Source organism: Molothrus aeneus, chromosome 1 (genome assembly GCF_037042795.1).
Source record: "Molothrus aeneus isolate 106 chromosome 1, BPBGC_Maene_1.0, whole genome shotgun sequence".
Classification (NCBI taxonomy): Eukaryota; Metazoa; Chordata; class Aves; order Passeriformes; family Icteridae; genus Molothrus; species Molothrus aeneus.
The window spans coordinates 19,070,301-19,086,282 of record NC_089646.1 but is presented as its reverse complement, the minus strand read 5'-3'; the positions used below and the strand labels follow the sequence as shown (position 1 = coordinate 19,086,282).

At 49.0% G+C, this 15,982-nt stretch overlaps 1 protein-coding gene across 1 annotated transcript; it reads right to left on the bottom strand.

Annotated features, from left to right (window-relative positions):
- Window positions 1-11,083: 11,083 nt before the first annotated feature.
- Window positions 11,084-13,572, bottom strand: SKIDA1 (SKI/DACH domain containing 1). Its single transcript, XM_066561731.1, has one exon. The coding sequence runs from the start codon at window positions 13,566-13,568 to the stop codon at window positions 11,103-11,105; it is 2,466 nt and encodes an 821-aa protein (XP_066417828.1). The 5' UTR covers window positions 13,569-13,572; the 3' UTR covers window positions 11,084-11,102.
- Window positions 13,573-15,982: the final 2,410 nt, after the last annotated feature.

Genomic DNA, 15,982 nt, shown 5'->3' with positions numbered 1-15,982 from the left:
TTACAGTGTATGTCACTGGCTCTTTGGCCAGTCCTAGGGTTTTGTCGCTGAACGGTTAAGTGCAAACTTGTATTTCCCTTCACAAGAATGGACAATTTTTCTCGCTTGTTTGCAGTTTTCCAAAGTTCTACACACAAATCAGTGAACCTTAAGAGACCCTTTCACTCTTTTATTGTGAATATTTGTCAGTGCTCCGGGGCAGTGATTGCAGTGACAGGTGAATCCAGGGGCCCAGCGATGGCGTCCCAACTTCATAGGTTTGGAAATGTAAAAGACTACCGGCCCTTTCACTCGGGACGTGGCAGTCAACAGGTTCGCATTTTCTGGGATGTAATTCCTGCTCCCCGCAGCCGAACGGCAGCGGAGCAAACCCGAGCCCGCGGCCGCTGCCCTGCCAAGCCTCAGGCGCAGCTATGGCAAAGAGCCTTGCGCCGGGCGGCCACCCCGGCCGCATCCCACTGGAACAGGGGGAAGGAGGCGGCCTGGAGGGTGTGGAAGGACCCCCGCCTGGCACCCCCGCATGGCGCCCGGCCACCTTCTCTCCCAAGTCCAGTGCTCAGGCGGGCTCCCGCGGGCTCTCGCTCCTCCTTTGACCCCTCTTTAATTTTCATTCCGCCTTTTAATTATTAATTAAAGCCGAGAAGGGCTGTGGCTGGGGAGGGGGAAGGCATGCAGGAAAGAAAGGCAAGAGCGGGCTGGGGGCAGCCCTGGGAGCGGACGGTGGTTGGAGCGCAGCTTTGTGTGCCGCCCTAATTGGCCTGGCCACAGAGGGGCTGCGGCGGGGCCGCCCGGACCCGCTCCCCTCCCGCCGCCCGCCCCATCCGCGCCCGTCCCGGGCTCCCGGCTGCGGGACCCCCTCGCCGTGCCCCGCCGGGCGCCCCGGTGCGCAGCCCTGCCGCGGGTGGCAGCCGCTGCCGGGGGCCGCTCCTGCCCCGCGCACCGGAGCCGGGCTTGATATTTAATCCATCTCTCTTCGGACAAAGACCCATCTTTTTACCATGGAGAAACGCCACTGAGATGCGGCTAACCTCTAGGGTTATATCCCAAACCGCGACCTAAGAGCTTGAAAGATGCTTGGCCGGCCCTCTTCTAACCTGAACAAAAAGGATCTGGGGGAAAATAAAATAGCTGTTTTCTTTCTTTCTTTCTCCCCCCCCCTTTTTTTTTTTTTCTTTCTTTCTTTTTTTTTTTTTTTTTTTCCTCACAACAAAGAATTCCTAATCATTTCATCTTGGGGGTGGATTTTTATTTCCGTGTCTACTCAGGGTATTGAAATCGATCGCTGCAATATTTAATATATTACTGTCTTAGAGTCCTCTCTCTCTGTAAGGCTAGGTTTATTTCTTGTCTGACTACGTCCCCTCCTATAATAGCACATTCTGTACATCTGTCTGCGGTGTAAAATAATCGTAGTCTTCATTAAATACACAGTCATTAAAGGCTGCGGTCAGTTTTCTAATTATGTGGAAAAGCAAACGCCGGGTAAATAAAGCTATATTAACAGAATAATCTCCCAATAAATTCACAGGCACTTGAACAACAAACTCAACAAATATCTGAAGGTAAAACTACAACATTGGAACTAACTATTTTTTAATTATGTGAGGTTTATATAATGTACCCTTCATTTTTTGTTTAACTTTCCTGTAGTGACCTGTCCCATAACCTTGTAATCCACTGTGGGATATTTCTTTGTGGCCTCTTTCCTTTTGTTATGCCCCCACAGGTTTCCAGCTTAGATGCCTTTTTTTTTTTTTCTCTTGGTAAATGCGTCTTTAAAAAATATTTGACCTGTTTGACTTAGAGACGTGCATAGACATCTGTGGATTGGGTTAGGCTTATAGTTTCTACGTGATTTCATGATCTTTGTAAAGCAACACCTGAAAAGTAAAAATAATAGTCCTTCGACGTTTGGGAAAATTAGCAGTGTTTGTAAATGTCAATGACTCTCGCGTATGAGTTTTCTTTTTTTCAGTTCACATAAATACATAGTTTAATGATCTCTTTGAGACCACATCCTCATTTATAGCATATGTCCCAGCACAACCAAACTTTTGTCACCCCAGTTTGCTATGACTGGATGTCATTGGACTGCCCTTGGGAAAACCAGGGAGTTCGCCAAAGGATCTGCAGCACCTTGATAGAAAGTGTGGAATAGGGAGCGGGCTCGGGAACTTTGCTTTTCCCGCTTCCCTGAGAGGGAGAGAGGCTCCTAGAAAATGCTGTCATCACAGCCGGAGCTCGGGGGGACTAGGCTCCAGCCCTTTATCAGGGACCAGCTCTCCTCGCCGGGAATCAGCGAGTTGTTTTTTCAGGCTGAGCTTTGCAGGTATTGGCGAGCGAAGTCGTTGCAAAACAAAGATAAACAAGGAGCAAGGGAGCTGCTGCTTCTCCATGTCCGTGAGGGGAGACACAGCGAGTCCCGATGAATTCGGTGATGCCTGCGAGGAAATCCTGAGCACCTTAGCGGACAGAGCCAGTTAGTCTCATTGGAAAACTCCTTTTCTTTCAGCACGCAAGCCTTCCTCTTCAGAAACCTGGGGCTGGTGGGAACAAAAATGTTAATCGCTATCATACCTATGCAAAGCTATTAGCGCTATTGATTCTTAACTTTCTGAGCGAAGACAAATTCACCATATGTCGATGTGTAAACACTTTAAAATAAAATTAAAACCAGTTCTGTGCAATTGTCACTGTGCATGATTCTAATACAAACTATCAGATGTTTATGCAGTTCGTCTTTCTTAATGATCAGACGCCATCGGCGTTGATAAACCAAACACAAGCAGTAAATTCTGCGTGGAGGGCGGCTCCGGCTCGCAGGTTTTGTGAAGACGGAGCAGCTCGCACGAAGCCGCAGCAAAATCATCCTGTACTTTTGTGCCGGCCTTGGGGCTGGGAGTCGCTGAACTCTCAGTTACCCTCTGGAGCTTTTTCCTAGACCCGATGTCATCCGTCTCCTGCGGAAAACGGGAGGAACAAATGCAGCAGCACGGCAGGAGCTGGCAGAGGAGCAGGGCTCCGGGCTGGAGCATTCCCGGGAAGCCTCGCCGCATCTGTGCGCGGGTGTTTACAGAGGGGAGGGAGAGAGGGAGGCAGAAAGGCCTCGGGAAAGGCAGGAGACTCTTTTAAGTCCGCTGATGAGGAATTGCTGCCGGGTATACTCCTCTTTGCCCCACGAGCAATGCAAACACGTATATAAAGATTCCCAACTTTCATGTGTGTTTTAAGAAGTTCACCTACTTTCATGCCTGTCCCAGAAGCCCGGCTTTCCGGGACGGAACAAACACCGCCAAGTACTCTGCGTGGAGGGCAAGAGATATATCAGCGATTATCTGGAGAGCCTTTCTATTTATCGGCCTCTACGCAGCTAGATAGGGAAATCCGAATGTTCACGGACTTGATGAATGGCAGGGCTTGTGTAGAATGGCTATGCTTTACAGGCCCCTTTACGGGAGAAGGATACAGAAATCATAATGGAATTAATGAGATTTTATTAGCAAAAATTTGTAAACCCCAGGTAACCATTTACAAACTTACTCTGAAATGTGAGAGAGACTGCGAGATCACAGCCGGGGAGATCTGACATTATTTTATATGGCATATTAAACGCCGTTCGCTCTTTTCTTCTACTACATCATTTAGCACGAACATCTTTTTCCCTCAGGCGAACTTTGCCAGATTTTGACGGGGACGATTTTGTCATAGAAATCCTGAAAAATCCTAAAAATCCTTCTTCTGGTTATAATGTACTACTTCAAACATCCCCAACAGACATAGTAAAGTTTTTCAAACGGCCTGGAAAACTGTACAAGGAATAGCACGCTATTGCTATTTACCCTTACCAAAACGTCATGTCCACGAAAATGGAAATGAGATTTTCCAAAAGGGAACAAACCGTTGTTGTTGTTGTTGTTTAGGTTTCCTTTTTTTGGTTTGGTGAGTTGGGTTTTTTTTTTTTTAATTGAATAATGTTTTTTTTCCCCATGCACTTTACTAGATAATAATTCTACGTTTGTGATTATCCCGGGCAGTTTACCCTTGAATCTCGGAAAGACAAAAGCATCGCGGGTAAATATAAAACATATGTTCGCACAGGTTATGTGGCAGCTTTAACACTCGCAGTCCCATTCACACGCATCTCCACAAATGCACAAAGACCCCAGAAATCCCAGCAAAAGCGTTGCTCCCGGGGCAGCCAGGCGAGAGGTGCTCCAGGAGAACAGGGTTTTTTGCTCCGGGAGCAGCACCAATCTACAACAAACACCCGGGAGGTCGGGGAGGGTGTGTCCGGCACAGAGCCGTGCCTCGGCCTCGGAGAGGGGCTGGTGGTTGGCCCTGCCGCTGCGCCGGGCGCTGCCGGTGCGGTGTCCCCGCGCTTCACCGTCACCAGCTGCTTTTCCAAGGCTGTTTGTTTGTTAGTTTATTTATTTTTTTCCCCAGGAAGGTAGAGAAAGGGGAATGACAAGATGAAATATAATACAGAGATGTGAAGTGACCCGAGCGGCAGCTGAAGACGAGGTCTTAGCTGGGACGTGTTTCCCAGCTAAACTCTCCGCTGCTCTTCGGGGAAAACCAAACGCAGGTTGATGGAAACATCCTGTTTTGAGGGAAATGGACTGTACAGCCCTATCTAGCAGCTCCGACACTACTAATCAGCCTGGAAAAGCGCTGCGAGCACAAGTCTCAGGGAAGAGGGAGCCGCGCATCTGACACGATTGCAATTCAATCCCGATCCTGAAAGGCAGTTTAGAAAATCGCTGAGCTCTGAGCGGCAGAGCCGGGCTGCGCAGGCCCCTCCGCGGCTCAGCCCGCCGGGAGACCCGCTCCTTCCTCTGCCTGCAGCAGGGGCAGAGCCCCGAGCCGCAGAGGGGAAGGCAACAGATGTGGGCTGTACAGAAATCCGTAGAACAAGTGCTCTAAACCCAGGGGGATTTCTCCTAATAGCGAAATCAGAGAGGGAGAGATTTCAGGAAAGAGAATAGCCCAATATAAGTTTCTAGAGTAGAATTTACATTTCATCGTGATTTGTATGTTACAATATGCAGACACGTGCACGCGGGAGGGGTTTAGGTGCCAGCGGCGGGGAGTCCCCGCGTCCCGGTCCTTCTGACGGTCGAGAGCATCGGAGTGCCTCTACCCGCGGCCGGGAAGGGGGGCCACGGTGCGGAGTTTGGGGAAGTTCATTGCGATACCCCTATTGCCATCCCCTCCCCCGCCCCTCCGGAACGAGGGAGAAGGGACAGGAGGTGCTGGCTCCTGTTTATTTGTCTAAGGGGAACGGCGGCGTGGGAGGCCGAGGGCCGCCTCGGAGCCCCCCTCGCCATGCGGACGTGCCGTTCGGCGGGCAGGGACACTCGGCCTGCGGGCCGGGGCGATACGGGGCACGGGCACCCGGGGCAGCGCGGCCGCGAACAAAGGCCGGGAGCGGCTCCTGCACGTGTGCGCTGCCGCGGCGGGGCCGGCGGCCTCGGCCGTGCGCTGGGAGGGTCCGGCCGCGCCGCTGCTCTGCGGACTGTCGGGCACGGAGAAGGGCTCGCTCCGGGCCGGGGTCCCGGCGCGTCCGTCGCCGAAGGACGAGGCTGCAGCAGGGTCTGCCTGCGGGACGTCCATGTCCGGCCCTACCGCCCAAAGGTCACCGCGGCTGGTCCGGCTTCTCGCTACGGGCCACATTAGCGGAGCGGCCATTTACTGCCCCGGGATTGCAGCGCGGCCCGGGTTAGCCCATAAAGCCATTCACACTCAACAATGGGGATTTTCTCAACAATTAACAAGAAACAACATAATAAATCCATTTACAAAGCCCTCGCTATTTACTATAAATTAGCCACTCTTTAAGAGACCGGTGCGTAATTTCACACGCTTTACAGCCCCGGCTACATTTTAGACGCAAGAGCAAACAGCCCTGTTGGACCTTCTGCGCTGACCCCGCTCCCCGTCCCCTCCCGGGCCGACTCCGCGGGGGCGGACGGCGAACGGCCGAGCCCGGAGCCCCGGGCCTCCCCCGGCCGCTTCCTGGCCCGGAGCCCGGCATCTGCCCCGAGGGCCCCGCGGAACCACCACGGGCTTGCCCCCTGGCTCGCCCCCAGCGCGGAGCGGGCAGGGCGGGAGGCGGCGGGGCCGCGCCACGGGAGAGCCCGGGAAGATGGACGCCCCGGCGGATGAGCCGGAGGGGGAGCTGGGTGGGAGCCACGGCCCCGCTTTGGAGAGCGGGAACCCCCGGGGACGGCCGCGCCGCCCCCGCCGCCCGCGGGAGCCGCTCCGGGAGCGGGGGAGCCGGGCCAGGGACCCTGGCCGGGAGCGAGGGAGCCGGCCCGTGGAGCTGGGCCGGGCAGCCGAGGAGGCTCCGCCGCGCTGGGCAAGATGGCGGCCCGAGGAGCGCTATGCCCCGGGCCCGCCGCGTTTGGGCAGCCCCGCCGCTCGGGGGCCCCGGCTACGCTCCCGCATTTTTTTGACCTCCCTCCTCTCTCTCTCTTTTTTTTTTTTTTCTCTCTCCTTTTTTTTTTTTTTTTTTTTTGTGATTTCCAGGCGGCGGGAGTGCGGTGCGGGAGTGGGGCCGGCGGCGCTCCCGCCGTACTCCCCCCTGTTTACAAACACAGCTGTTGCCGTGTATTTGCAATGCTAGGGGTAAAGCCACCAGCAGCGAGGAGCAAACGAGAGATGGTGCGGGAGAGGGGTCCTCGGCATCTGGAAAGGACAGGGCGCCTTGTTTTTGAAACTGTCAATTCCCTCAACCCCTATTGTGAGCGCCTCATGCAAAACATCTCGGGCCTTTTAAAGCGGGGGCTTGTGAGGCCGCCTAGGAGAGAAAGGGAGAGGGGGAGAGAGAGGGGCCTAGGGCACGGGAAATAATTATATCAGCGCAGTGAAAAAATGCAACGTGTAAGGCCTAAACCCGGCTCGCTGTCCCTTGCCGAAAGGTTTTTGGTCAGGCCGGAGCTGTTAGACCGCAGCTTGCAGGGCCAGGTACCGAGGGAATGGGTAATGTCTGCCAGCGTGACTTGGGGAAGGTAGATCCCAAAGCCTCCCTCCTGATTTTGCTAGCCAGGGCTTTTCATTTTCAGGCGCTCGCCCTCCTTTTGTGCTTCCAAGCTGACCAAATAGATCCCAGGATGAACCATTACATATTCTTCCCAGCAATCCTCTTAACCATAAAAACCACAATTAACAAGGTTATCCGTGTTTCATGTTCTCTAACATACTGCATATGTAGAATATTTTCCTCCAGATTACCACCGTGTGTCAAAAATGCCACTTTTTTTACCCTTTTCTGTCTCAACCACTCGCACGTGTGAACAGTGACAAACACAAACATGGTAACATTGCTCTCATTTCTGCAGAAACTTTAATTTATTGGCAACTAAATCTGTTAGAGTAAAAGGGATCAGAGACCATGTAAAAAATCACCATATGAATTGATTAAACAGCAAACTTCATACAACAGCTACCACTATTTTGCATTATTGCTAGTAGTGGCTTTTTAAATAAACAACCAGTAAAGAGATTATCCCACTGTAGTCAAGTAAGTGTAGCTTATAGAACAATCACTTCTTAAAGTAAATTGCTGTAAACGGCAAGTTACATCTTTTAAGGCAATATACCTCATTGCTGAAGGCATTACACGTGTTCCCTTTTTAATGTTCTAGAGAATTAAACAGAGTCCAAAACTTTCTTTTGTCTTCCATCTGGCAGCAGAAATATTCACAATAAATTTCCCAGTGAACTCTATTTGTGGCAAATACCTACAGAGTATAGTCCTTACAGCACATGCACTTCCTCAATTGCTTTTTCCTCTAGAAAATTCTGATGATTTTTGTGTACACCAGGAATTGGAAAATAGTGGCAATTACTAACACATTGTAAGTTTTATCTCATGTAAACATCACAACAAAATGGTAGCCTGTCTCCCTTGGAAAATCTTGGGGTTTCCTCATTATTAGAACTTACCTTTATGGGAGAAATTTGGTTATTTTTATGTAATTCAATGATAAGACTTTACATGTTTAAGGCTGAATTGATAATGAACTCTGATCGCAATAATAATTACAATGTCGTCAGAAACAATTACCAAACTACCAGAATTGAACAGAATACCATCCCCCTCCCCCCCTTTTTTTTTTTCTCCTGGTGAGTTATTGTACCTGGCTAATTTCTCCAACGGTAGTAAAACCACGAATGTCCCTGCTAGTGACTTGTACTAAACTGAGGTGTGCACGTGTGAAAATTATGTGGCTGTTTAACTCCTTGCCGTTTGCTGCTGCCTGGATGGAGGGGAGCCCAGCGGAGCAGCCTGCCGGGGATGCCCGGGGGTGCCTGGAGCTCCCGGGCCGCTGGCAAGGCTGGGCGCCATATTTCACGTCCTCAACTCTGCAGAGCCTATTTGGTATAAATTTATGCTTATACCTCCCCCTCCAACCCCCAGCCCCCCACCCCGGATTATTTCAGAACCTGAAAAGGCACCTCTATAATTTACAATTCCTGGCCAAATCAGCATATCTCTAATTGGAAGTAAACAGGTCAGGGGACAGAGTTACTTTGAAAGTGATATGTTGTTTAACTGACAAGGCGAAATTTTAGGTTTCAAGTTTGCATATTGCACTTTTGCGTCTTTTGGCTCTTTTTTTTTCCTTTTTTTTTTTCCTTTTTTTTTTTCTTTCTTTTTTTTTTTTTTTTCTTTTTTTGGTCAAGGGAAGACCTTTGTCAGGCAGACACGGTTTCTAACAGAGTGGGGGGGCTTTCCTGAGCAGTACATTTTGTACGTACTTACAGTTCTCTGGAAATAAGGCTGTAATCTGTGCAGCTCTAAACACACGAATGTAAACATTCATCTCAGAACAACTCCAGTAAGCATATTTTTCATGACCATCGTAATTTCAGCAGAGCGGTTAAGTATGCAATGCACCTTTTGCAATTGGCAGCTTAAAGTGATGTGTGTGCATGTGTGTGTGCGTGTGCATGCAGGGGGGAAGGGTAACTCCACTGAAAGGCAATTGTTTACTCTTTCTAAATATATTTGGCTGCAGGTATTCTTAGACTAGGCCTTTTACAATGAGGGGAAAACTTCGGTGTGGATATAGTAAACAGAGCTGAAATCAGTTAGTGACTGCTTGGAATATTTGGAGACACGAGGGGTTGGGACAGGGCATCACAAAAGGCAGGAATTAAAAAACTGAAACCCAGGCAGTGGATTGCCAGCAGAAATGTTGACTTTGAGTCACACAGTAAACATTACATTGTTGCTTTGTTTTCCTTTTTTGATTTGCGATAAATTATTCTCCCGGGATTGATCGATGAGTGGAATCCTTAAAATTTAATTTGTGAATGATCTAGTATAAATAAAATGCTAATCCAAAGAAAGAAACCAGCAATTATTCATCCTAAACTCTGCTGATTCAGCAACTCAATTATTATTGCCTTTCTCAAGCTGCAAACTTTTCAGGCTGTTTTCAGAGTTGCTGTATCCGTCCTTCCCCCACAAGAGATACCTTCCCCCGTCCTCAGCTCTGCCTCCACCTCGGCCTCCACTTTTTTTTTTTTCCTCCTTCCCTTTCTTTTGCAGAGGTTGGGGGGGGGGGAGGGAGGGAGTGAAACAGTTAACCTCTTGAAACGTATTTCCTCCAAATAAAAACAGTGAACTTACAAATGGAGAGGAAACCACGGATAACTCTGCAATAATTCAAAGTGTTTGGAATCAGGATTTTTTTAAAACAGTGTTTTTAATTGAAAATAAAGCTAAAGCATGCTTTTCAACAGTGCAAATTTCCATAATTTTGATTTACTGCTTCCATCATCACAATATATTATACCAGCATGTCTTACCGAGGGCTAGACTCTAGAAGTCTGCCTGTTTGACTATTTTGATATTAAGTGCAAATATAGATAATTGCCTCTGATTGTCACGTGCAGTAAAAATGTTTCTGCTACATAGAGAGGATGGCATGGCAAAAAAACCCACAACAGCAAATTTCAAGAGATGAGGATAGAACCGGGAAGTGTAACATGGTTGAATTGCCTGAGTTTTGTTGCCAAAAAGCTATGAACAACATGGTCTTCTCATTTTGTGTAATCTTTCCACTTACGGCCTCTCATTTCACTTTCTGTGTTGTATTTACTGCTTTGCTATTTCCTCCAGCCAGCATGAGGGGTTGGACCATAAATTGTACTGCTGGCCAGGCAAATATTTTAGTTGCTTTGCAAGTTTGTAAGGGGCATGTTCAGACCACAACTTAAGTATGACATTAGTGGATAACAGTAACCTTATTTAAGACCTCTGGGTGAAACAAAAAGGCTTCCCAATTGCAAAGAGTGGCTGTACAAGTAAAAAGACACCCTTTTACCAAAAATAGAATTCCACATTTATTTACTGGTTTCAAATGAGGCAGCTTTTCCCAGCACTGGGGTCGCAGGCGGACCCCAGTCTTTTCCAAACCGGAGAAGAAGGAGTAAGTGCAACTGCCCTTCAAAAAAGACACCCCTGCACCCGAAAACAAAGCTCCCAAAAAGTATACTGCTGCCACATTGAATTATAGTGAACCCTTACTGTGCAACCATGTAACTTAACAAAGTTTAACTGAATTAACAGTTAGACTTCCATTTTCAAAATCTAGTGCATAAATTTAATGGCTCATTCTAATATTTATTATTCAACCTTTTGACATTTATTTGCAGCAGTTGAATTGAGGTACTGGTGCATTATTAGCATTTAAACAGTAAAGTGTTCCAGCTCTACCATAATAACTGAGTTTAACTTGAGTCTTTAGCCTGAAGTACTCTGTGGAATGTAACATAATAAAAAAACCCCAAAAAACAAAAACAAAAACACAAAAACAATTCAACAGAACAAACAAACAAACAAAAAGGCCCAAACCAACAACAACCAAAAAAAAAAAAACCCCACCAAGATGCCAAAATAAGGAAAAAACCCCCCACTGTTGTAATGGTAAATAAAATAGTTATCCAGATTCTGTCTTCACAATGTGATAAAACAGGATTCCAATAGTGTATAGCATTAATGGGTTTGTACAAACCATGCTGCAGAGTTTAAAAAAAAAAAGGTAAGAAAGTTAAAGGTGGTTCAAGAAAATATTTTCCAAACTACTTTATTAATTAAATTTCCTGAATTTGTGGCTAGGTGGAAGAGGTATTGCAGAACCGCCCAGCTGCCATTTCCATACAGGATGGGCCTTGTGAGGTGGTTGGGAATCCTTAGTGGTGTTTAAGGAATAAGCTGGCAACAAATCCCCATCATTGCCAATAATTAGTGATGGTGGACAGGGAAAATTTGCCATGAAATTAAATGGCCTTTTCACTGCTGATGCTACATTGCTGGCTACCCTTTTGCGTCTATTGTTAACTGTAAAATCATCCAGTGTTCCTTCATGTGTCTCAATTTTACCTGTAGGACGTGGGCTTCGAGCTGATTTCAAATTTGGTTTGACTGGAGGAGTCTGCAGTACAGGTCGCTTTCCCAAAACCAGTGTCCTGTAATTTTTTCTCACCCTTGCTCCAAATTTATACTCCCCATCCTCAGGTTTTGGAGTACCTAAAGTGCATGAGAGGACCTGACTCTGAGTCAGTGGGTTTAAGGAAGTGGTTTCTTTCTCAGTGCATGCAGAATCTTCCTTGGCTGTCAATAAAGCGTCCTGGTTATTAGTCTCAGTCACACCGTAAAACTCATCCTTAGTATCATTGCACTCACACTTTAGCTTATGTGTTGTAAGATCAGGCTCATACTCGTCGTTCGCACTGCTGTCCTCTATTTTGATTTTAATGCTGTGCAGGAATGGCAATGCCTTATTGCCTGTATCAGTGCACTGGAGCTCAGCTGCTGCTGCTGCCCCTGGAGAAGCAGCATCCTCCGCAGGATCAGTTTGTAAAGAGGGCAAATCCGTGGCAAATTCAATACAATGAGGGATTTTGGAATCTTTCTCTGAATTTGCTGCCGCTGATGAAGAATCATTATTTAAGAACCTAGCAGCTATTGTATTGTTATCTGCACGGTGTGTAGTAGTTGCTTGAAGGCATTTCCTTGCCTCTCTGAGTATTCTTTGTTGTGGAAATGCATTGTTTGTCTTTGGGCTAGGTGAAGAGGCCCCCTTTGCAACACAGTTAATTGTTAGGTCAGTACTCTTGGCATTATTGGAAAATTCAGAGTGTGGGAATGTGAGTTCGGATACCCTATCATCTCTTATCTCCGCGAAGCAGCTCCCCAGGCCGCCGGAGCAGCGCAGCGCCGGGGCGGCGGGAGCCCAGCCGGGGCAGCCCCACTCCTCCGGCAGCTCCGGCTTGACTCCGCCGGGAGCGCCGCGGAGGGCGGGCAGCCCGCCGGGCTCCGCCGGGGCCGGGGGCCGGGAGGCGGCGGCGGCCGCCAGATGGTACAAGAAGTTGGCGTGGACCACGCCGGGCGGGCTGCAAAAGCTGGTGCGCCTGAAGCGGATGCTCTGCACCGAAACCTGGCTGGAGACCGAGCTGGAGTCGGAGTCCGAGGTGCTGTCCTCCTCCTCCTCCTCTTCCTCCTCCTCTTCCTCCTCCTCCTCCTCCTCCGAGCTGCCCTCGCTAGAGTCCGAGGCGCCGCTGCCCTCCTCGTCCTCCTCCTCCTCCTCGTCCTCCTCCTCCGAGCTGCCCTCGCTGGAGCTGGAGAGGCTGGAGCCGCAGTCCGAGTCGTGGGCGGCGCGGCCCGAGCAGCAGCTGGACTCCGAGTCGCTGCTGCCGCTCTCGGGGAAGGCGGGCGGCCCGAAGCCGCGGGGCAGCGGCAGCGGCAGCCGCGGGGCGCCACGGGGCCGGCAGGGCCGGGGCAGGGCCAGGGGCCGGCGGGCGCCGCCGGGGGGGCCCAGCGTGACGGCGGCGGCGGCCGCCCCGTGGCGGCGGCGGCGGCAGCGGGCGGGCAGGGGCGGGGGACCGGCGGTCGGGAGCCGGGGCCGCGCCGCGGCGGCGAGCGGGCGACGGGAGCGCAGGGGCACGCAGCCGCCCGCCGCCGGCGCCGTTTCATAGTTTACGGGGGATTTGCAAGGCGCCCGAGCAATTTCTGGGTAGCTGTGGCCAGTGTATTTACTAAAAATGTGAGGTAGATGAGCGGCCGGTAGCAAGGCTGTGTCCCCCGGGCGCAGAGCTTTCCTCCGGACGGGCAGCAGCGGCCGAGGAGAGTCGCTCAGACCCAGCCAAAGTTTGTTCTCCTTCCAGAAGCCGGAGAAGGGGTCGGGGGGAGCGAGCTCCGGCCGGAGATCGGTGGCAGACAGCGCCCGGCTTAGTTTCCTTCGTTTCGTTTTAAGAACCCGTTCGGTTTTGCAGGATGTGTATAGGGCTTCCACGTCCTCTCTGGAGATCAGGGTGCATTTGGCAGCGTGGAAAGCGATGGAGTTGATGGCTTTGAGTTTCCTCAACTCCTCCAAGTCGCAGTGATGTTTTTTTACTTTTAAATGATCCATTCGCTTGTGCACGGTAGTTCGCGGGATGTTTTTGAGCAGGTCTGTAAAAACCTGGGAGAGTGCAAACATTTGCTTTCCTTTAATGATGAGGTAGCCGAGCCTCACGCCATCCACCTCTTCAAAACCCGACTTCAGGTCTCCCATTTCGTGAATTAAATTATTCCCAGCATTTGCAGAGAGAGAGACAGATGAAAAAAAAAAAAAAAAAAAAAGAAAAAGCCACACACACACAATCCTCAGCCAGATGCTGTATTTGTCTCAAGGCATCCTGCTAATAAAATATAACAAAGGCTGTTATTCCTGGTGAATGAAGTGCCAAACTTTAGACAAAATTTAAAAAAATAAATTAAAAAATACTGTGAGACTACAATCAATATATAATCTTAAAAATCAGGTTTGCCAAAGTGTTTCTCTAAGTTGTTGCTGAAGATCAGTACCTGTTCCCTTTCATTCCCTGCTTTTCCATTGGAAACTATGATAATGGAATGTGAAGGGAGGAAGAGAAAAGAAATGCAGCTGCTATTCCCGCCGCTGCTTTAGCTACAAATAAAATGACAGAGTGAAGTGAGCTCGTCCGGAGACACCTTCATCAATTAATTCCCCTAAAGCCAACGCTGATTGGACACTCCTGACAGGTGATGCAATAAAAATTGATATTCCACCCCTTCCCCCAAAAAATCTCCCACTAATTAGCATACCCTTATACTGCCACCTCCCCTCCCAAAGTAAATAATACAGTTAGTATATAAATCTTTCTATTAAACAATCCGAGCTCAAACACACTCAGCCCTCTCAGACTTCCACGTCGCTAGCTTCGGAGGAAGGATTTGTATGCTTTTTCCCCCTATCGTTCCGTATATTTTCAGCCTGTTTTGGACAAACGTTGCTCTTTTGTGCATGCCGTGAATTTAAAGGACATAAGTCTGATCGTAGCGATGGAAAATCCTTCGGTAACGTAGCCGCTTTAAACTAGCGTTTTATTCTGCATTGTGTGGAAAATGAAGCTTAGCGAAAACGTGCAGAACAGCTTGGTATTTCCCCTTCTGAGGCTCCAAAGTTAAATGTTCGGTTGTTAACGAGAGGGAGTACTTACATTTTCGAGTTTCTCTTGATTTTCCTCTTCTGCTTAATTAGCTTTTTATAGCCGGGTACTAAGGTTATTTTTGCTGTCTGAATATCACGGGTTCCCGCACCGTGATACTATAACACTTTTAACTGAAATTCTGCCAGTAATATTGCAGGAGGGGGGAGGAGGACGTGAGCTCACGTCAGACCCATAACAAAGCATAGATAAGCCAGAAATGTATACACTTTTCACGATTAACCGTGCTGGATCACGAGCTGGAATGTCCTATAGTCCCAGAGCCCACGTCAGGATTCCTGCGTGCTGATTGCTTCCAGCAGAGAAAGGAGAATGTAAAATATCCAAGGTGTTTCCAGGAGCCTTTACGTAATAACAAAAAAAGTGCTGGAACACACAATGTACGATATTACATCGGGCTAGGATGCTTCTGGCTCGCAGTTTGCATATTCCGCTCGGAGTAGCCCTGCCGAAGATTTTTGATGCTCCATTTATAGCAGCCCCTTAAAATCAATTTGAAGAAGCAGCATGAAGGTTTAACCTCTTCTTAGGAACGTTAAATTATTCGAGTGTCAAGAACGAGGATCTCGCAAATGTTGCGATAGCTGCATGCCTCTCCCTTGTCACGTTAAAGTGATGCTTGCGGTTTGCACGTTAGGCGCTGCGAAAAAAAAAATCACCAATCTCTGCCGTGCATCCAGTGTTCCGCTGGATACAAACACCAGCACTTTTATGTATCACTGCACATCCAGAATTAGACACATCCGCGAGATTAATGAGACATCTCATACTGCTGTGACTTGGCCAAAAAATCGACGGAGGAAAAAAAAAAAAATCTTCAATCGCAAACGTCAATATCCACTCCGCGTGTTGGCAATATGGTGCGTGGAGTTCGTGTTACCCCGTCAGGTACAGCTAAAAGAAAGCGCATAATCACTCTGTGAAAACGCCGTTTTGCATGACAAGGCGAAATGCAGGCAAGCCCCCAATTTCCCAGGAATTCGAGAGAGAAGTGGGAATTTGGAGAAGTGCATCCGGGAATGGAGGAAGTCTATTCAAGGGAGCCTCCAACTCGGAGGGCTGAGATTTGAAAAGTCAGCCCTGGACTACTGTTGCTCTCAGCGCAGATGTAATCGCCGCTGTTCAACTTAATCCATGTGTGTGCGAACCGCGATGCCTACTTCTTCCCTCTGAAACCTAGGGATAGTATTCCCATTCGAGAAAGCAGAGCTACAGTAAATTACATTTTGTCCCTCGAATTAGAAAAGGATCATTGAGTGGATCTCGTGATATTTCAGCCTTTAAACGTAACCGAGAGGCAGCAGTGAACAATGCCTCGGCACAGCTCAGACCATCCGCGGAGTTCTCCTTCTCTCTCCTCGCATCTGGATCTCCCAGCCTCGCCGTTCTCCTGCTCGCTCGTGTGAGAGGCAAAAAAAGCAAAGTTTCGAAAGAAAACAGCTGCTGGCGCTAAAGA